Consider the following 22,763-nt stretch of genomic DNA (forward strand, 5'->3'; position numbering starts at 1 on the left):
ACATTTTTCTTATTTTATATTGGGTTCTTTTTTTGTAGATTGTCTTGTGAAATGAGACTCCCTCAATACATGCTTGAGGAAATCAATATTTTCCTAATTCTGTAATAAATATTTTACTTTTTCAAATTAAAAGGAGGTATGATGCAAGAGCTTTGTTTAAATGTAAGCTACAGATTACTGCAACACAAGTGATTTATTCAACCTGTGGGTTAATAATCCTCTACTAATATCTGTGGCAAGGATTACAAATAATAAATGAGTAGCATAAGACAGTCAAGTTTTCTGACAAAAGGGAATGATCTGCCCTCCCCATCTTGGTTAATGAGCTAATATTGAACAGTGTGAGAAATACTGAACATTGATGGGACAAAGAAAATTATCTTTTGCATTAATAAGGAAAATGTATTCAGATACTTTACCTTGAGTAGGCTAGGGAAGCAGAAAATTGTTCGTTCAGAGTATCACCAGATATTCTACAACTTAAATCTCCAAACTGCCAACCACAAGCCTACATCTGTTTTACCTGTAAGAGCTCTTTAAAGGTGAATTGTTTTGTGGGTTAATTTTGTGAATTTCCCTCCCCCCAAAAAAACATTTGTCCACAGTTTGAGGCAGGTTGTTTTCTCAGATTATCAGCTTCCAGACTAATCTGGTAAACATTTAAATAAGGATTTCTATGATAGCAATGTTTCTCTTTTTATGGCTAGCTTGTAGCTTGAGTTGAATGTGTCCCCTGAGTGTATGTATGCTTATGCATATTTCTTATAAATCCCAATTAAAACAGAATGTGGTCGTTCTCTCAATGCCTGCTCTGTGTCCTTGAAGTGACTGGTAATGGTGACAAAAGTTAGGATCCATTCATATATGATAGTTTCTTTTTTAAAACATCAACTAGATTTCTTTTTATCCATCATAGACAAATTTCAAGTCGTGTGAGCTTATTAAACAGTTTGTTAATACAAAAGGCAACTAAGCAAAACCACAAACCATATACATGGGCTTTTAGATTTTAACCTAAAATGAAGTTCATATCATTTATTTATATGTAACAACAAATGACCAGTATGGATACTTGAAATCATTTATTCAAGGCATTTTTGCACTCGTAGTAGAGCATACAATGAAAGAATGTGAGAGTGTAAAAAAAGACTATAAAGCCAGTGTCAGGGCATGTAAATTAAGAGCTCCTCAAAAAACTTACAGATGTTTTACAAATAGGATTCCTGGAAATTTTGGAAGAAACTAAAATTTCATTGAAAGTATTACAATATCAAATGGCATGTAGTTAGTAGCAAGCAGTTATATATTAATTAAATGTTTATATCCTGTGAACTAAGACAACACATTTTTACATTCAAGTTGAAATAATTCAGCACCATTTTAGTTTAAAAGATAAATGAAATGCTTGAAGTGTTTAAAAGTGGCCCAGGACTTTTGGTAGCTGAAAATGAAATATAGCTGTTGTTTGAATGTATTATTTGTGAATATGGATTCTAAATATAAAAAATGTAGGAAAGGGGTAACTTTTTACTTATCAGTTACTATACTGTTAGTGTCAAAAAAGCTATTTTTAAAATAAGACATCTTCTGACCAGAAATTGTATATTTCACACAGTTTGCTAAAGGTGATTTCTCAGTGCCATCATCATTGTAATGAAATCTGAATATTTGGAATGTTTAAATGTGATTATTCTATGAGGTTTCAAATAAAAAACAATTATTGTTCATTATTACAAATAATGCCTAGTGATTGAAATTGTGAATAAATTTATTATGTAAAAGTGTAAAGATTTCCTAGAAATAGGCAAGTTATAGATTCATATGTTCCAGTACTGCTGGGAAACTGAATCCTCACCCCCAAGGTCAAGACATCTTTAGTCCAGACTGTGGTCTGAATAATTATGAGGCCATTAATATGGTGTGTGGAAGACTCATTAAATTATTTCCCTGTTTAGCCCATTTTTTCACAGTCTTTATTAGTTTAAAAGCCAGTCTCTTTTCACTACTCAACATTCTTTGTATTATTTCTACTTTCTATTTAATTTTTTTAATTTAGGGTTTGTAAAGCTGGATTGTTTATTTTATTAATGGATAACTTTTACCAGCTAGTCATTTTCTATGAGTTTTTGTGGTTATTCAAAGAAGAGATCCCTTGAGGTTCAAAAATATTGAGTGTTAAGGGAGTGTTGAGGAATGACTGAGAGGGAAGAATGCATAAGGATTAAGTAAGAATCTTTACTTCCTAATCGAAACTTTTTTTTTTTCAAAATCAATCAAATAGTACATTTTATACTTAAAAGGCAGACAGTTCAGGGATTGGAAACATATTTTTAATTATTAGTAACACATACATGCATATAACTATTAATTTTTAACTTATTTTTAAAATAAAATATGGTCATGAAAAACAATAGAGCTTAAAATAAAAATTTTTAGACATGTACTTATACTTCTTAAAAATGAAATAAAGTGAACCTAAAGGATAATAATGACATTTTTAATACTTAATTGAGGTTAGAGAAAATCTTTTTTATATCCTAATGCCTAGCATGTCAGTGCCTGGATATATTAGGCCCTCAAATGATGATGGATGGACAGACAAATGGAGGGCCTAATGAATGATAGTAAATGTATCGTCTCGTGTATCCAAAGGCCATGATATTGGCTAGCTTTTAATACAGGGGTAAGAATCTTGTACTAATAGATCTTAAATCTGTAGATGCCAGTCTGGCTCAGTATTAATACTGACAGTAGTTTTTCGTTTTTCTAAAAAGTAAGTATGTTAAAATATTTGAAAATATTATAATCTAAAAGAAAGTATCTTTCTGCAATCTTATAACTAAAAAGCAATTTAAGGCAAAGAGGTACATCAAAGAAGCTATACCATAGCTCAGACACTAGCTCAGTGAACGCTCTGGTCTCTACTAAGCTGTCTGTGTTCTCTGTTAGGAAGTGTGCCCTGGAGGATGTGGATCTGTGGCCCTCCATTATCCACCCCTCAATGACTGTCCATCTCTAGCACCTCTCACCGCTCTAGGCACTGAGTGAATGCTGAATGGTGTTGACTTTACAACTCCATGGCACGTAATACACGGAGGCCAACTCATTTTTAAATTCTACCTGTGTGTCCTGGCACTTGAAGTACCTTGCTTGAGATTTTAATACTGGTTAATATAGAAAAACTTCTGCTTAAGCACCACTAACTTAAAAGTGTAATTTGACTTCTTTCTGCACCTTTGGAATCTAAGAAAAAAAGGAAGTCTCCCAATTCTGTTGTGGCACATGACTTCACAGTTTAAAATAAAAGCACAGCTGTCTCATCATTATGCAGCACAGCCTTTGGTTTTGCCGAAAGTATTTTTTTTTTTTACCCTTATTCACTAACCCCTCAAGTACATAATGCTGTGTGCTTTGCTAATCTGGATTATATTTCAGACACACACATACACACACACACACACACACACACACACACACACACACGACTGATTCCTGGATGACATAGGATATGGTTCCTGTACCCACACACATTATGTCATCTATTCTGGATAACTTAAAACTGTCTAACATTCCTCTTTTTAAAGCTGAACATTTTTTTAAATGTAGAAAATTGGAAAATTCTAAGATGGTTTTCATTACTTTTTAAAAATTATTTGAGAGACAGTTGTAGTTTGAGGGACTTGTTCATTTTGCTTTTTATTTTATGTCTGTAAGAAAAAATTTTTGGCTAGTACTTCAATATACTTAATTGTGCATTATCTTTGGATATATCACGTTTGTCATCAGAATAACTTCCCAGTGACACAGTTGTCCTATGTATACCAGTTCCCAGAAGGGTAATTTTAAGATGCCACTTAAAAGGTCTCTGCCCATAGGAAAATTAAAGAGTAGAGTGGAGCATCAACAAATGTCAGGGAGAGTTGGGCAGCTCAATTACTTAATTTGTCCCAAAATAAAAACTGACGTATGTCAGAATGAAATTGTACACTTGACAGAAAGAAAGTTTATCTACTAATTAAAAAATGTAAACATAAATTTTATATAGGGATGTAGCTATCTGAATACATATACTGCCATTTCTCTGCTATATAGTAATATTTTTTGAGACCAATGGTAATACATTTGTTCCTTTCTCAGCACCAAATGTGTCCATACCTATTTAAACAGTAGGAGCCAGGACATATATAAGCCAATGATTACCGTAGTTCACTGAAGTTACAGCACTTTAGAAAATTCCCAGTTCAAAGTAATTTTGGCTCATTCATTGCAATATTACTTTCTCTTCTGTATTATAATTTCAAAAAAAGCATAAATTTGTATTTCTTTGAAAGAGCCAAGGGTGCAACTACAGAATTGAAACATGTTAATTCACAAAATAATGTGGATAATAATATTACAATTTTTCCAAACAATGCCAATTTAAATGTTCAAAATCCAGTTATGTGCTTAGTTATAAAAAAGTCCAAACAAAAATTAATTTGTTGTTTTCTGTTCTCTTTTTCAAAATACATAAATCCTACTGAAGTTAATCTATTTTTCCCACTTCAGAACACCAGGCACTGATTTATCCATTGGGAGTCTTGGCTTGCTTTTTAATACCTATATTAAAAAACAAAAGATAAGTTATTAACCTGATAATATTATGAATGAATACAGTAGACAAGTTTGAAGACAACCTTTTAAAAAATTGAGATCTCATTTTTCCTCCACCTAAGCAGCAGTTACCTTATGAAATTATCCATTAATACTTGAGAAAAAAATATTTTTTTATTTGAGAGAGAGAGAGAGAGAGAAATATAAATTTCTTTTTCCACTTATTTATGCATTCATTGGTTAATTCTTACATATGCCCTGACAGGGGATTGAACCTGCAACATTGGCATATCAGGATAATGCAGTTAGGGCCAATACTTGATTTTAACACTGATTTAAAGAAAGTAACTATGTCAGCAGCAGAAAGTATATGCCTGATATTTATGGTTAAAAAAAAAATCTACTGAAACAACCAAAAGTAAAGCAGGACTCATCAGAACAGCAGCTCTGCCTGGGTGAGTTCACTCCATGGAGCAAGTGTGGCATGTGCACCAAGAAGCAGGGCCATGGCCTCCCACTGTCCTGCATTAGTCCTTTCCCAGCATGATTTGGGATGTGTAGTGAGGCATTAATGTGCAAGACACTGGATCAAAGCCAATACATCAATATTAGTGTGTTGACATTATGATCACAGATTCCCCATGTAAAGGAAATAAGAATGCACTTAGTCCAAATCATAAACCATAAATTTCCCAACAGTAATGTCTGTGAGAAGAGAACTTAATTGTAGCATCATAGAACTGAACTGGACCGCAAAGTCACTTGGTCTATATGTTTTGTATACAATAAGGAAAATGAGGGAGAAGAGGATACATTAAAGGCACACACTTTCTAACGGGGTGCTTTGTTCGCACCAATGAATGCTCTCAAATATTTCATTCATGTGAAAAACATCAGTAAACTGAGAGGTAATATGTCTTTAAGAGTTAAAAAAGTACAATAATGCTACCAAGGGAATCACACCCACTGCTACTTACAGTCACCAGACTGACCACATAACTTTAGGTTACGTATGCTCCCCGCCCAAGAACCGTAAAGACTCTGCATGGCCTCCAAAATGAAGTTCTAACTTTCTGTCTTGCTCTTCCGTGCTCTCTTTGATCTGGTCCCATTTTACTGCTCCACCCTTTTTACCTAACTCTTCACTCCATGAAACATGTTTTAGCCAAACCAGAACACTTGCTTTTCCAAACATATCCTGCAATTTCTTCCTGCCATGTAGGTGTCAGTGATGTTGATTCCTCCTAGCATGCTCTTTTTTTAAAAAAATTATCTTTATTGTTGATATTATTACAGATGTCCCTCCTCCTTTTTTCCCATTGATCCCCTTCTCTCCGCACCTACCCTTTCCAGGTCTTCTCCACACTATTGCCTGTGTCCATTGGCTATGCATATATGCATATAAGTTCCCTGGTTAATCTTCTCCCCCCGCCCCCGCCCCCCGCTCCCCTCACCCCACCTTCCCTCTGACATTCAGAGCATGCTCTTGCCAAACTCTCTCCAGTGCAGTCCTCCTCAGCCTTCAAGACCCAATTCAAATGCTGTCCTAAAGCCTCTCCTGATTCTCAGCCAGAGGACATCTCCCCTTCCTCTGAACTCTGATCCCTAGCAAGGGAGGCTGGAAGTGAAAGTGTAAGAGGCAGTCAGCTGAAGGTGAGGATTTCTTTCTCAAGTCGAGGTTTCTGCACTTCTCCCACTATTTTCCATTCATGGATAAGTATGATCTTATTTATGACTAACTATGGGCTATTAAACTCACATTTTCATCTGATCAATATTCATTATCAAAATTCTACCTCAACCACTCTCGCAGTTTAGTTACAGTCAGTGGCAACTGGTTAAAAAAAGAAAAGGCAACTCTAGGCTGAAACAATTTTTATTTGCTCAAAATATCTGGCAGCCTGGTTGGCGTGGCTTAGTGGTGGTTGAGCATCAACCTATGAACCAAGACATCAAGGTTCAATTCCTGGTCAGGGCACATGCCCAGGTTGTGGGTTTGATCCCCAATAGGGGCATGCAGGAGGCAGCCAATCAATGATTCTCTCTCATCATTGATGTTTCTCTCTCTCCTCCCTTCCTCTCTGACATCAATAAAAACACATTTTAAAAAAAGAAAAAGGAAATGTCTGGCAACATCCAATCAATGGATTCTACTGGATGAAAAGCAAGACACAGTCTGTGAAACAACAGAGTCTTCTCTCCAGACCTCATCCTGGAGCAAAGCTAGCAGTTGTACCTGGGAGTCACCTAGCTTATTATAACAGAGGTCCTGGCCCCACTACATTTTGTTTTACCCCTCATGGAACTCCTCATTGTTTGTTTATTACAGTTGTGTATTTCTCTCACCCTCTCAATTCCCTAAAGAGAGGGTAATTATCTGTTAATCAAATATTGACTAAGAGGCTACATGTTGGCAGACCTAAACCTGGTAATGGGTTTACAGTAGACAAGAAGCGAGGTCCCGGCTATGACAGTAGGACAAGAGACAAACATTGAACAAAGATTCACAAGTAATTAATTGGAATTATTGGAATTATTGCTACACAGGGTCAGGAATCTTATTTATCCTTGCATTGCTCTCTAATACCCAGTATAGGACCTCAATAAATACATAATGCACGTGTGAGAGTACCAAGGATTAGAGAATGAAGGAATTATAAAAATTAAGATAACCCATTTATTTTAGCTCAAATTCCATTGCTGTTCTGGGGATTTGCAGTTACACTGTGATCACTCTGTACTATAAGGGTCATAAACCCATCCAGGTTTCCTGTGTTGTGGGCATGTTCAGAAGAATATGTTTAATCATCATTTTTTCAGTGCTGTCCCTTTGCAGTTACAAGCTTCATTGACCTTGAATGGCATGTGATGGAAAGTGGCACGTGATGACACTTGTAAAGCACAGCCTTTGCTCATTCATGGGAATGAGGAAAAGGCGCCCCTGTAAGGTGAATGCAGCCCAAGCCACAGGAGGTGGCTCTGTGAGTGGAGCATGGGACAGGAGCCCAGGTCTAAGGCAGAACCTGCACAACCGGTTTAGATGGTCTTGGGGAAACCTACAACTACAGGTGCATGTGTGGTGAACCACTGTCCTGGTTGGTATATCAGGGAGAAATTACTATTAATTGTGAGTTTCTAGTGTACCTGTTACACCTTTCTGTGTGACCCAGAGGCACCGGTGCCTCTCCAGCGTCAAAGCAAACCTGATGCGTTGTCAGTATCACTCTCATGGTGTGCTCATTGTTCAGAAGGTGCCGCTCACAGGTGACATGTGTAGTTAGACTCTTAGACTCTCTAACCCAGCAACACTAAAGCAGGCAGTGCTTAAGGCATTAGGGCAGTGGTTCTCAACCTGTGGGTCGCCAACCTGTGGGTGGCGACCCCTTTGGGGGTCGAACAACCCTTTCACAGGGGTTGCCTAAGGCCATCAGAAAATACATATATAATTACATATTGTTTTTGTGATTAATCACTATGCTTTAATTATGTTCAATTTGTAACAATGAAAATACATCCTGCAGATCAGATATTTACATTATTATTCATAACAGTAGCAACATTACAGTTATGAAGTAGCAACGAAAATAATTTTATGGTTGGGGGTCACCACAACATGAGGGACTGTATTAAAGGGTCGCAGCATTAGGAAGGTTGAGAACCACTGCATTAGGGTGAGATGGGCAGACAAGCAGGAAACCTGCCCAGCTTTCGCTAAGTACTGTCATCAACACACCACTCCTGTTAATATTAATGTGCTGGGATTCTATCTAAGATGTCATTTGGAGAAGGGTTTCAGGACTAAGAAAATGATGAAGGTACCTCCACACATCCCTTCTTTTGTGGAATATTTCCCTAGTATTTGTTCTAGAACTCAGATATGTGAACTCTTGATTTTCACAGAGCAGGCAGTCTGATCCCTTCAGCTGCATTCTTTAAGGCAGTGATTTTTCAGAATGTACTTTGAGGAACTCTAGGAATTTCTCCAGAACTCCGTCATGGACTCTGGCAGCAGCAGGAAACCCAACCGTTTGGGCTCCCACAAGGTCACCCACACTGTGTATTGCATATTTCACATATTCGGCCTCCACACATGCTTTCTGGGTAAACAGTGTGTTCTCTGTGTGTGGGTGTGTGCTTCAGAACTAAGTTTTAAGATGCTAAAAAGCTGAGTACGCCCTTCTTTCTCTAGCATTGCCAAAAAAAGATCAGCTCCAATTATGTGATAGTGCAGACCATTTTCTACCTTCGGCCTAGTTTGCAAGGAGGCTATACTAATGATAGAAACAAATATCATTTGTTTAATGCCTGTTGATGAGCTAAAATGCTTGGGAAAGAGTATCACTTAGTTAGGGAAGTCAGACTCACGGTGAAATTGTGCAGCCCGAGGCATACGCATGATGTCCTGTGTAGCGAATGTCACAGCGCACGACATTGTTGGAATAGTCCGATTCAGGCACCAAGTAGCTGGGGTTCACACTGACCTAGGCAACACAAACATCATCTGAATTTTAGATTTTATTAGCAGTGTTTACTGGTTAATTTCTTCCTGTTTTCATAGGGCTACCATGCTTCAACTCATAGAGGCAGGAGGGTGAAGTTTTAGGCAAATGGTTATTAAACTCTGGAGAGGTTATATATTTTCCCCTCAAGTTTTTTAAAATAAGACATTTTGGGAGATATCTGTAATACTATCTGTTGAGATATATATATATATATATATATATATATATAATCATATGTCTGGGATCATTTAGAAATAGTTATAGAAAATGTATAATTGCTTTCAGGGTCATGATTATATAACATTTGAATCCAGAGAAAGGGATCTATCAAATTGCAGTGGAAATAAGTTACAGCTATATATTCTCAAAGGCCTCTACCTTTAGGATGTAGTTTCCAGGTGCTACATCTGTGATGTCAATCCACTGGCAGTCTATGTCTGCATTATAAGTATCATAACAGCCAGGACTCAACCCCTAAAACAAATAAAATAAAAAATTTAGAAAGATGGTGTATGGTTAGATATGCTAAAGAATATGCATATTAACCCTAGCCAGTTTGGCTCAGTGGATAGAGCGTCAGCCTGTGGACCAAAGAGTCCTGGATTTGATTCTGGTCAAGGGCACGTACCTTGGTTGCAGGCTTCTCCCTGGCACAGGCCCTGGTTGGGGCTCATGCAGGAGGCAACCAATTGATGTTATTTCTCTCACATCGATGTTTCTCTCTGTCTTTCCCTCTCTCTTCCACTCTCCCTAAAAATCAATGAGAAAATATCCTTGGATGAAGGGTTAACAGAGAGAGAGAGAGAGAGAGAGAGAGAGAGAGAGAGAGAGAGAGAGAGAGAAAGAGAGAGAATGCATATTATTTGTAAATCAGATTTTAAGTTAGTACTTAGAAGAGTTTGTAAGTACAACTATATTTATATTGCATCTCCCTTGAGAAATATATTTTACTCAGCCTTATAGCACCTCCAGCCAAAAACAAACAAAAAACCTGCCTAATATAAGTAGTAGTATATCTAGCTTCATAGAAGTATCATAAATCACCAGTGATAAGTATAATCTTAAGTGACAAAATAGACCTCCACCAAAATTCTAGACTATCACCAGCTCAAGAATAAAGGCCACATACTAATCAATTTAGCTAAAATATTCTCTTTTCAGTACAACCTTCCCCAATTTCGACCTTTGGAAATTACTTCCTGTACTCTGCCCATGATACTTTCTTGTGTATATAGCTTTTATAGTATTTATCCTTTTCTGCTCTGAATTATAATCCTATCTAATAAAAGAGAAACATGGTAATTAGCGTACCCTTCCCATTGGCTAATCAGAGCGATATGCAAATTAACTGCCAGCCAAGATGGCAGCCGGCAGCCAGGCAGCTTAAATTGAACATGAGGCTTGCTTGCTTCAGTGATGGAGGACTCCAATGTTCCCCGCCTGCCGCTGCCAGCCTCTGAGCTTGCAGTTTGAAACATTGTAACAAATATAGAAGCTAAACAAAACCCCAGAAACCAGCTTTCAGCCGGCTGGGATCTCAGAGCTGGAGTTGATACAGTGTTTCGAGATTATAGAACCCAAACAAACCAGATACCTGCTTTCAGCAGCAGAGGCCTCAGAGCTGGAGCCAGAGCTAAAGCTGGCCCAGAATAAAAAAAAAAAAAAAAAAAAGGAGCGGTTGGGAGCTTCAGTCACTGCCAGCCTGAAAACAGCCCTCATCCCCTCATCCAGGCTGGCCAGGCACCCCAGTGAGGACCCCCACCCTGATCCAGGACACCCTTCAGGGCAAACCAGCCAGCCCCTACCCATGCACCAGGCCTCTATTCTATATAGTAAAAGGGTAATATGCCTCCCAGCACCGGGATCAGTGGAGCCGAGAGGCCTCCCAGCACCAGGATCAGCGTGACAGGGGGCAGCGCCAAAACCCCCTGATCGCCCTGCGGCTCTGTGTATGACGGGGGCGGGGCCACAACCTCTCTATTGGCCCTGCTCTGTTCGTGACAGGGGAAGGCGCCCCAACCCCCTGATCCGCCCTGCTCTGTGTGTGACAGGGGGCGGTGTCCCAACTCCCCTATCGGCCCTACTCTGTGAGTGACAGGGGGGAGCTCCTCAACCCCCTGATCGACCCTGCTCTGTGCGTGACAGGGGCAGTGCCCCAACTCCCTGATTGGCCCTGCTCTGTGCGTGACAGGGGGTGGCGCCGCAACCTCCCCATCGACCCTGCCTTGAGTGTGACAGGTGGCAGTGCCCCAACCCCCCAATCAGCCCTACCCTGAGCGTGACTGAGGGTGGCATCGCAACCTCCCGATCTGCCCTGCTCTGTGCATGACAGGGGGCGGCGCCCCAACTCCCCAATTGGCCCTGCTCTGAGCCCGACCAGGGGCTGCACCTAGGGATTGGGCCTGCCCTCTGCCACCCGGGAGCAGGCCTAAGCCAGCAGGTCATTATCTCCCAAGGGGTCCCAGACTGTGAGAGGGCACAGGCCGGGCTGAGGGACCCCGCCCCACCGAGTGCACAAATTTTTGTGCACTGGGCCTCTAGTCATATATAATAAAAGCCTAATATGCTAAGTGTCTGGTCGTTTGGTGACCAGTCGACTGTTCGACCAATCAAAGTGTAATATGCTAATGATATGCTAAAGTCGCTCAACTGCTCGCTATGATGTGCACTGACCACTAGGGGGCAGATGCTCCGACTGGTAGATTAGCTTGCTGATGTGGTCCGGCTGATCGGGACTGAGCGAGATGGGCCAGACACGCCCTGGAGCCCTCCAGCAGTCCCTCCCTGGCCCCGATCGTGCACTGGTGGGGTCCCGCTGCCTGATCTGTGCCCTCTTGCAATCCAGGAACCCTTGGGGGATGTTGGAGAGCCAGTTTCGGCCTGATCCCACAGACCACTCCCCTCGGGAGAGTGCCAGACACAGGGCTCACAGACGACTAGCACTGCAATGGTGGTGCGAACCTCTCCCAATCGGGACTGATTGAGTACAAGCCCTAGGCAGGCGTAGTGGGGCTGGGATGAGAGGGAGCGGCAGGTAGAAGCTGCAGGCAGTGTTGGACTGTGGGTTTTGCTGATCTCCGCAGGCCACCCTGAGGGACCCCACCCGTGCACGAATTCGTGCACTGGGCCTCTAGTCATACTATATAAAAACATCTAACTAAAGGTTGTAAGCTCCCTAAGGGTAAGGTCTATGATTGCATTTTTGAATAGCTAACAGTAATTATGTATTACATGCCAGGAATCATTTTAATCTTAAATTCAGTTCCCAGAACTACATGAAGCAGGTGCTATTATTATCCCCATTTTATAAATAAGGAATCTGAGGCACAGTAAGATCAAATAACCCGTGGAAAATATGTAGCTTATGAGTGGCTGAGTTGGTTTTGAGTTTAGGCATTTGGATCCAGAGTCTCTGATGTTCCCCACCCACTGTACCCTTTCTCATATAGTCACTGAAATATCTTGTTGAATTAAAGGGATGAATGTATGTCTCAATGTACACATCCCGCCTCACTTCACTTGCTAAGGTATTCATGTCAGCAAGTAAATGAGTGACTTCTACAGGCTGCGAGGAGAAGAATACCAATGAGATACAGTCCTTGCTCTCCGGAAAGTTATAGTCTGAAGAAGTTTGTTCATACTGAAGTCTGTAGGTTCAGTCTCAAATCTATTAGTTCTTCACAAGAATTTTTACTGTTGTATTTTCATTCTAATGGTAATCTAAAGTAAATTAAAAAGCATATGCTAGAGTCATTTTAACTCAATACTGTAATTTAATTTCAGCACCCCAAATTGCTTTGGTGCTTAAGATCATCTTGGTCGCCAAAGAGATGGCAAAATCATCTAAGCGTGTCCTACCAGTGCTGGTTTGATGAAAACCTGATATGGGGAGAAAGAGGAAGAATTGTGCTCTCATACCACACACAATGTAGCATGGACAGGCCACACTCAGAAGTACCTGTGCCACAGCAGTGAGAACCATGTACCCACCTTTGCTCATACCAATGCATTAACAGTATGTTGAGGAATAAATATGTAATAGAATAATTTTTGCTTTCTTATCCCATAATAAATACTTAATAAGTGCTAGCTCTTATTGTTGTTGCTGTTGCTACTACTAAATTTATGGCATTACAAGGATGTCATTGGAATAGATATCTATTTAATCCAGGGTTAAATAGTGCTACAATGTTAATATTACTTTCAACTAAATAAAAGAGCTTTAAAGAATGCTGAAACTGGTACTCTAGCATGACTCAGCTGGCAGAAGTTAAGTATGAGCTTTGGTTATTTGAACTAGCAAACAAATATGGGAGTTTTTAAGGCTATTAAGGAAACAGGTATTTCATATATTCAAAGTCATGCTTTAAAACCAGATTAAATGTAGAACCTTACCTGAGGCTGTCTAAATTAGCTGTTTTGGTTTTAGCAAAACACAACTGATACAGTAAGTTAATCTGACTGTTTCTAGTTTTGTATATATTTAACATATAATTTTTTTATGAAAGTATAAATATAAGGAAGTTATATCTAGTTTTATATTTAGATACATTTAATCAACATTATAATACAACTATTCTAAGTCACTATTGGGGCTTTGAGAGAATTATTTTTTCCTTTAAATGATATGCCAGTCTAATTGAAAAACACAAATTGCTTGTAATGCAAGACCTGGTGAATAGAGTTAATAGGACATAAATGAGATGGTTAAGGGGAAAGCTACCATACAAAATGAAGTGGGGTGACCCCAAGAATTAAGAGATTAGAAGTGCTATAAATACCTGTAGTCCTAGATTCATGTATTTCAGCAGTGAGCTATTCACAGTGCCTCTTTCTGAATAAAAACAATAAACTAGGTCCCTTCACAGGCAGGTCCTGTGGGCCTCTCAGAGTGAAAAAGGAATTTCTGTAGACACACATCTGTAAGGTATGGGTAGTTTATATCTTCTTTTGCTTAAAGAATAAGTGTTGCCCCAGGGCACATGGAATTGAACCCTACCCCCTCCAATTGCTCTCATATTCTAAGCTTAGAGAAAGAAGCAGCAGTAACATTTAGGTCACCAAAGGCTTCCTGCCACAGCCCTGGAATTTGCTTCCCCTTGCTCCGAGACATATACACTCACTACTCCTTGCCAAGATTTCGGCAGGAGTAAAATTATAATGTCCTTTTACAAATTAGAGTTTCTTATGGAAATACTGGCATGGCTTTGAACTGACACAGATTTTCCCATTATAGGACACACAACTTGCTTAGTTCAGCATGATTTTTAAAAATTCATCCAAAGAACATCTGACATCAATTATACTGTAGTCTTAAATATATATGTGTAAAGAAAGAAATTGTATCCTTCTGCTTTTATTTACATGATTAAAAGAGACAGTTTTTTAAAGTGCTTTTTAAGAAGCCTACTTTCTCTCCTTTTGCTAACCATAATCACCGGGTATCCTATTTTTAGCATACTAGGTTTTGCAGGTAGGAAAACAGGTATCTTTTCTACAGTTACCTACCAAGCCGGTGAAAGAATACAGAATGAGCGCAGATATGGAAACCATTCAGACTTTTTCAGAGAGTAAAGTGCTGCTTTTGACTGTGGAACATAATGAGTCTGCAATGACCTTCTGTGATGATAAAATACTTTCAAAATAATTTGGATCATCAAGCCTTCACTTTTGTTTTCTCAATTATCTTCTATCTTGACTAGATAACCCCTAAATGAGGCAGTTTGTAAAAGACAGGTGGGAGGAAAGAAAATAGAAGCCCCCTTTGTTTTCTCTCTGAAGCCTGCAGATGCCTGATTTGACGATGCCAGCCTACCTGTGTGTGTGCAGTACATGCAAACCGCCTGTGGTAGCCATAGTCACAGGACGTGTCCTCCAGGCAGAAACTTGCTTTGTGGCCCTCAGCCACTCTCCTCTGGGTGTTGGCATCAAGCAGGTCATAGTGGCTGAACTCATCCATGCTGTGGTAATGTCTGGTGTGCCCCACAGCACAGAGACAGTGGGCAGTGGCAGAGAGAAAAAGCAGTGAGAACTTCAGATGACTTCCCGCTGCCCCACCCGTCTGTTTGCACATTAAAGTTAAGATAATGTTTATCGTTTTAAAGCCAGATTCATGCATTATAGCCGTTCCCTCCCCCCCCCCCGCCCCCCTGCCTCCACCCAGGGTCAGAAATCTATAAAAACGAAGTTTTCAACTTTGCTACTTGGAAGAAAAAGACATATTTTGAGTGTTTTGCTTTTCTATTATAACCTGTTTTATCTTTGAATATTAAATAGAAATAGACAGTAAATTTCTGTGTTTAAGTGAAACTTGCCATGTGTTTTCTAGTATATTTCCCTTGGCTGCCATACTGATGTTTCATTCCAAAAAAGAAGAGCACATGACCCTTGGGAGGTTTCTGTGAGATTTTAGAAATTTGAGTTCCCATAGATTTAAAATCATTACTGAAATGCAAAAGAGAAAATGGTATGTTTTATCCACCATTATTATTTTAATGAGTATAAACTTTTACTTGGAAATGAATAATTCTATTTTATCAGCACATTAGGTGCTCATATCTATTGTTATCATTTCATGAAAGAGAACATGCTGAGTTATTCATCTGCTCCCATTAGGAAGAGAACAAAAGGAAATGGTTCGAACTGAAGAAAGTTTAAGGGCACATATCAGGATTTTCTGGCAATAAACACCTGAGCAATTTATCTAGGCTAATTACAGAATAGCCTAATGTGGAAATCTTTAAATTTAGGACAGAACAGGCAAAGTTGTATTGATACAGGTCTTTTGAAAGATGGAGATAGGTCTTCTCAGCTCATGGAGTATATCATATACACCTTTCTTTGAGAAAGGTATCTGAACCCTTTTAATAACAACTTGTGGTCTTTATTAAATACTGTTAAATGCTAACTACAGATGATCTTGGCTACAATGGGCTTTTTTATAAATCTACTTGAAATATATTGAAGTAAAATTCTAGTGAATCCAATCACTGAAGCCTATCAACAGTTTTAATAAACTGGACTTAGAGTTTCTAATTTAAAAGATAACAGGATCTAATAATGATGTATTATTTTAAAGACAGATTCCATTGATTATGTCAGACTACATAGAGAAAAATTCTAAATGTGAAAGACAGCAATTTTCTCCCTTTGTGTAAAAATCATTTGAAAAATACAAAACCAACTCAAAAGTACCCAGGAGGCCCATCCACTTACTGGTGACAGCTGTGCCATTCCCAGGAATATCTTGGTCGGCTTGGTAAGAAATCTGATGTCCCTTGATTTTTCACTCTTTGGGGAAATCTTAGCAGCACCCTGTGATCATAATCTCTGACATCTGCTCTATATGCTGAGCTGTCATTTTAAAAAAAGAAACATTATTATTTTCACAGACTATTAACTAAAGAGACAATTACAAGCAAAACCCTTTCAGTATATAATGGTAACTCTTCCACTCCTCCAACTAGACTATGGGTTCAAGAGTCAGGGCATTTTGCTGATTATTGTGGAATCTCCAGATTTTAGAAGAGTGCCTGGCAAGTAGTCAGAGCTCTGTGAATATATGTTGAATGGGTGAGTGAATGACAACTATGGAAATCCTCAGTATAAATATAAAAACAATAAAATTAGTATTATAGTCTTGCTGGCGTGGCTCAGTGGTTGAGCATCAACCTATGAACCAGGAGGTCACAGTTTGATTCCTGGTCAGGGAACATGCCAGGGTTTTGGGCTCGATCCCCAGTAGGGGGCATGCAGGGGGCAGCCAATCAATGATTCTCTCTCATCATTGATGTTTCTATCTCTCCCTCTCCCTTCTTCTCTCTGAAATCAATAATTTGAAAAATATTTTAAGATAACAAGTGATAAGTAAACTTTATAATCAAGTCAAGTTTAACCATATGAATGAGTGAAACTGAGGTGGAAATTATCCCAAATTAAAAAAAAAAAAAATCATCCATATTTACCTGTTAAGAACTTTGAATTTAATAATACATTTCTTGAACAAATAACTATGATGTAAAGTGGGGAAATCACTCTAAAAAGTACAGAAATAATTTTAGACAAATAATTTTGTAACTTCGCTGTCTTCAAAACAACAGCATTACTGTAATAGTATAGGGAGCGCAATGGTGTTAGTGATGCAAGACTCAAGAATGGAAATGATGAGCTTCGATTTTCTTCTCTTCCTTTAGCCTGAAAATTATAAAGGGTCACAGTGGAAGAAATATATGAATAAACATTACTGTGTTCCTTCTAATATACTATTTTGTGTGACTATGCATTCAAATACTACTGATGACTAATGACCTTATTTTACAGTGTAAAAATTTTTGAGACCTATCAAAACGTCCTCTAGCTCCCTCCGCTGGTTTCCCAGCTGCAACTTCAGAGAAATCTATTACTCTGATTTTATTTTAGGACTGATGGAAAAACAAAGTTCTTGTTCATAGTCTTATTCTGGCTGTAGTGACACCCAAATAGCTAAGTTAATTATGGCTTCAAACAAAAGGAGAAAACTTAACCTTTGCCAATAAGGGGTTCCTCAGTGCCAAATTAACCCCCAGTCTTTTAAGGGTATATTAACAAGCTCTTTGATTACAATATTTTCCATGTTATTGTACAGTTAGTTGTTTAATAAAAAGTTATTGGAAACAGTTGGCTTCAAAGTTGAAGGATCTTGGAAAACAGACAGAGCCACCCCCCTTCCCCCCCATACACACACACACACACACACAAACACACTTGGGAGAAGGATTTGCTCCATCTCCTTGATTTGTGCTGCAGTTTGAAAGACAGAACCCACAGAAATCTTAAAATCTTTCTCTCTCCATCCAGGTCACCGAGCCCAGGAGTTCAAGTCCTACTTCCAGCTCTTGTACCATTTCCCAACTCTTGTCTGTTAGGAACAAGAGTAGTCAGAACCAGGAACCTGATGAGTCCCTGGAGCCAAGAGGGGAGCCAGGCCGCTGATATCCCAGCTCGTACCTGGCCAAGCAGTTTTCCTCCGCAGCGCATCTCAGGTTGTACATGGACATCTTTTGCACATAAGTGGACGCCTGGATGTAGTAGGGATCTGGCACCAGGTCCGGGAGACCTAAACGTCAGCAGGTGATGGGCATAGTGAGACAACCCTGCGCCCCCTGCCCTGGCCACTGGTCCCTCCGTGTCCCTTACTCCTCAACCTCTACCCAGCCGGACTGCTGTTTTAGTGTGGGGCTGCCGGTAGCATGAGAATGGGGGATGCCTGGGGATGCAGAGCAATGTGGAAAGGAAGCAGGAGGGGCCAAGCGCGCGGTTTGCACCAGATTCCAGGGCTGCCTCTGTAGGCGCAGGGGGAGGGGTCGGATCTGCGGGGGCTCGGGCCTGCCGCGCCCTGGCAGCCACGTCGGGGAGCCACCAGCCACGTTGGGGAAGGGGTGCCCGGGTGGTTCCTGAGACTTGGGTGCTTACCGTACTGGAAGTAGCCGGTGCCATAGCCGGGTCGGTACCTGCTCCCAGGCCGGGGCCTTTCATACGTGTCGTAGTAGTTGTAATAGGGGTTGTCGTCGGAGTACTTGTAAGGGTTGTATGGGTCGTCTCCCACCATGCCGTCCACGCGGCTAGGCAGCCGCAAGTTACTGAGTGCCGGGCGCTCTGCGGACGCGGTCCGGTTACTCGCGCGCGCGGGGCCAGCGTCGCGGGTCCCGGACGACGAGTAGCCAGCCTGGAACCAGTGGCGGGCGGTGGGCCTGGGGCGGCCGCCGGCGGCACCCGACGGGGCAGCGGTCCGCGCCCGAGTGGCCGCCGTGCGGTTGTTGCGGAGCAGCAGGATCGGCGTGCGCGGCTGCTGGGCGGCAGCGTTGGCGGCGCCCGGGCCAGTGGCGCTCGGGTCCCGTCGGCGCTGCGGCTGGTACTGGGAGCCCAGGCTCAGCAGGCTGAACACCTGCCCGTTGTTCTCCCATTGGATCTTCTGGCTCCAGGCGCCCGGAGCCGCCGGGGGGTCGCGAGGGGGAGCGGCCGGGGAGTCGCGAGGGGGCTGCTGCTGGCCGGCGGCCGGCGGGGCGCAGCGCAGGACCGTGCAGAGCTGCAGTGGCCCCAGCAGGAGCGCGGTCCAGGCGAAGCGCATCTCTCCCCTTCTCCGATTGCCCCCACTCTGGGAGGACGTAGCACGGAGAAAAGGAAAACTGGACAGAAATCACGTGAGGGAGGGAGACCTCTTCCACCAGGAAGGCAGCGGAGCGCGGGTATCGTAGTCCCCAGCCAGCAGTGCCAAGGTTGGGCTGCAGACCCTTCTCCAGCCCAGGCGGCTGCTGGGACGTGGCACCCGCCTCTGCTCTTTCCCAGCGCTCTGGAAGGCGATGGGGAGCGGCGCGGCGGCCCGGCGAGCCGGCAGTGTCTGGAGTGAAGGAAGGAGGAGAGATTTTAAACTTTCTGGCACGTTTGCAAGGTTACACAAGCTGTTCTGGCCTGGCCACCCCTCCGCTATTTGTTCACGTAATGCGATTGGAAACGTGCAAGGGGACAGCTCCTCGCCTCTGCCCCTCCCGCGCCTCCCCGTCCCGTCTCCCCCCCCTCCTCCGCTCCCCCCAGACACGTTGCACAGGGAACGTTAAGGGGAAAGAACCAAACGGAACACACATCCTGAGACACACTCGGTTTAATCTGGGGCGAACATGCAGGAATTTCAAAAGACTCAGACAGACGAAGGCAGCCAGGCCATGGGGCGAAGCCAAAATATGCATGAAGAAAAATGCTATTAGGTCACCAGCCCTGGAGAGGCGGGAAGTCAGGAGGTGGGGAGGGTGCTAGGGGCGAGAGTTGGGGGTTGGAGGTGGAACGATTGTGACTAACATTTATCCTTAAGGAGTTACCCAGACACATTTTCCAATGCATACTCACTCACTTTTATGGGAAGTGCCCTCAGCAAATAAACCCCAGGATATCAAATTTTGTTTTTTGTGTGTTGGTAACATGAGAAATGGGTTACAAATTTGTTTCCTACAGTGAATAATAACTAAAAGTGAAATTTTGCAGGGAACAAAAGCCAGTAACACTGAAACCTGCCTCTTTTTCAGAATGCTGGCCTGATCTGTACTTTGAGTGGAAGTAAAGAACCATCTTTCACCTCAACAGTGTCTACCAGGAAGTTTCATTGAGCAGGGGCTGGGGTGAGACTGCCTGAGAGAGCACTCAGGACAAATAAGCATTTTATCTGACTTTTTTTCCCTCTCTCTTTTACATCTAATAATTAGGTTTCACTTTGGATTTTAAAAATGTCAGTCACCATTTGTTAAATATCGAAAAGTCCTATGATGTTTGATTGATCTTCCAACTTAAACAAAAATGTTGCTAAAGAAACAGCTGGGATTCAGATTTTGGTAAAGAGAAGGGTGTAGGAGTGGCCAGAGGAGAATGGGCAGGAGGATAGGGTGGGAGGTTGGAAAGAGATGCTTAATGGACCAGATATTCACATACCACACAGGTTTTGGGCAGTGCTGGAGACATTTCAAAGGAAAATTGCTGCTAAACAGCTTGACTTAAAACTATGACTCAACACCAGATTTTAATAACCTTTTGTTGGTGTCATCCTTGAGCTGTTGTCTGAGCTAGTGTCATCCTTGAGCTGAATACTTCAATATTCAGCTATCTCTGTTAGTCTCTGCCACTCCACGTGTTTTTTTAAAATATATTTTTAGTTATTTCAGGGAGAAAGGGAGAGGGAAAGAGAGATAGAAACATCAGTGATGAGAGAGAATCATCCATCAGCTGCCTCCTGCATGCCCACTTTGGGGATCGAGCCTGCAACCCTGGGCATGTGCCCTGATAGGAATTGAACCCTGACCTTCTGGTTCATAGGTCGATGCTCATCCACTGAGCCACGCCAGCCAGGCGCTGTCTCTCCACATTGGTGATGTTGTGGACATCTGCTAATTGGACTGCTCAGCATCCATTTCCCTTTTGTTGTTGTTGTTCTGAACAACTATTTTCTTTTGGGAAACTTCCTCTACCCATTGATTTGTGGCTCTAACTGAGCATTCATGAGACTTCCCCCGCTTCAGGTAGTGGTCATGATATCCAAGCTTGGCTCATCACACTGTCTCCCTAGAATTTGACTCTTAAGCAGAAAGACACAGAAGTCAACAATGTTGGGGTCCACTCTCCCCACTACTGAAGAACGTGTCTGTGGGGTCTTGCTACACAGATTCCCCCTGAGCTGTGTTACACCAATATCTTTGAACACCTGGTCCTTCCATTTTTTTTCCAATGTGTTCCTTTGTTCAGAGTCAATATCTGTTATTTGCCACCTAAAGAACCCTGACTGACACTGGGGGAATTGTGGCCGCTTCTCTCAACTACTCCGATCACACAATTTTGAGTCCAAGGTGATAGGTTTGGCTCTTTTTGAGTCCAGTTGGATTTGCTCTGCCCATGACCCCATAGTGTCTTTGGTCACAAAGAGGTGTCAGATGGAAGCTTGCCAGTGGATTAGCAAACCTATTGCTTATATGATGAAGATAAAACTTCAAGTGCAAATCCCACTGATGACAGGTCAATGGTGTCATTTCTTTCTGTGAAGGTCAGAGACATCTCCAGCTGTCATTTTAGGGACTTGATGCTGTGGTTAAAATTAAACTAGTCAATTTCTCCAAACCCACAAAGAGAAGATAGAGTAAAAAGAAGCAGGTGTATATAATTTGAATGGACAGGCCAAATTATAGGAGTAGCAGGAAGGGAGAGTGTATAATTACCTCTCATCTGAAAAAGATTCTGCGTGCACCCATGAAGTGTATTCCCCAGAAGAGAGAAGCCTGTAACTGCTAGTGCTTGACCACATGTTCCCGAGGGAAGACCTCTGCTGTGGAGGTCACTGTCAGAGCGGCCGACCACAGCAGCTCCTAATGGAGGGAAGAAAGTTTATGCTGGATCTCAGATAAAATAGCCTTGTTTCCAATCCTGGTGCTCACACAAAAAAGCTGTGTATCTTTGGACAGTTGATTTACTTTCCCTGGCTCTCAGTTATCTGTAGGAATCAAGAATTATCCAAATCTTTTCTAAAGTAGTTTTTCTAGTTTTAAAATCTCTGATTTTTGTGTATGTCTAAGTACTTGCAACTACTTTCAATTCATTCACTATAGTGTTTCATTATGATTATTAATATTTAATTGAATAATTACTTCAGTTGGACTTTAAAACATTGGATGTATTTTATGTGTGAGCTAGATTTTGCAGACTGTCATTTTCCTTTTTTACTAATTTCCCATCAGTGAAATTCAATATCCATTTATTTCCTTTACAAATATTTTGAACACATTTATGCTCTGAAGTGTAGTATACCGTAATGGTAATTGGCACACATGAGCACTCAATGAATATCAATGAGTTCATGCATTCTCAGAATTTATAGCTGAATGAGGTTCACCAATTTTTGAATTTGTTCCAACAGTTTAAAAAATGTCTTTATACTCTTATCAGAATATAAGTAACTAATGAGAACAGTAATGGTGTGCAATATTTATTTTCTTTAAAAGCATTACTTTATGGGGGGAAGTGCATTACCCTTTGTGACACATCCTAAAGAGACGCTTAATTGGTTTTCTCTCTCTTCCACTTTCTCTAAACTCTGGCTTAAGACTCAGCCAGCTGAAAACAAACATGTGGCTACCACATTGGGGACAATTGAAAGTGTTT

At 41.3% G+C, this 22,763-nt stretch overlaps 1 protein-coding gene across 2 annotated transcripts; it reads right to left on the reverse strand.

Moving 5' to 3' along the window:
* Positions 1-1,067: 1,067 nt before the first annotated feature.
* On the reverse strand, positions 1,068-19,547 carry LOX (lysyl oxidase). Of its 2 annotated transcripts, XM_036309172.1 has the most exons (7): positions 18,546-19,538; positions 18,081-18,189; positions 16,311-16,448; positions 14,911-15,067; positions 9,474-9,569; positions 8,959-9,074; positions 1,068-4,599 (listed from the first exon to the last, which is right to left on the reverse strand). In XM_036309172.1, the coding sequence occupies exons 1-7, from the start codon at positions 19,198-19,200 to the stop codon at positions 4,593-4,595; spliced, it is 1,278 nt and encodes a 425-aa protein (XP_036165065.1). In that variant the 5' UTR covers positions 19,201-19,538; the 3' UTR covers positions 1,068-4,592. The 2 variants fall into 2 exon arrangements, with proteins under 2 accessions (XP_036165065.1, XP_036165066.1); XM_036309173.1 differs by lacking the exon at positions 1,068-4,599 and having other exon boundaries at positions 8,955-9,074; positions 18,546-19,547.
* Between the last annotated feature and the right edge of the window lie 3,216 nt (positions 19,548-22,763).

This window comes from Myotis myotis, unplaced genomic scaffold (genome assembly GCF_014108235.1).
Source record: "Myotis myotis isolate mMyoMyo1 unplaced genomic scaffold, mMyoMyo1.p scaffold_m19_p_5, whole genome shotgun sequence".
NCBI lineage: Eukaryota > Metazoa > Chordata > Mammalia > Chiroptera > Vespertilionidae > Myotis > Myotis myotis.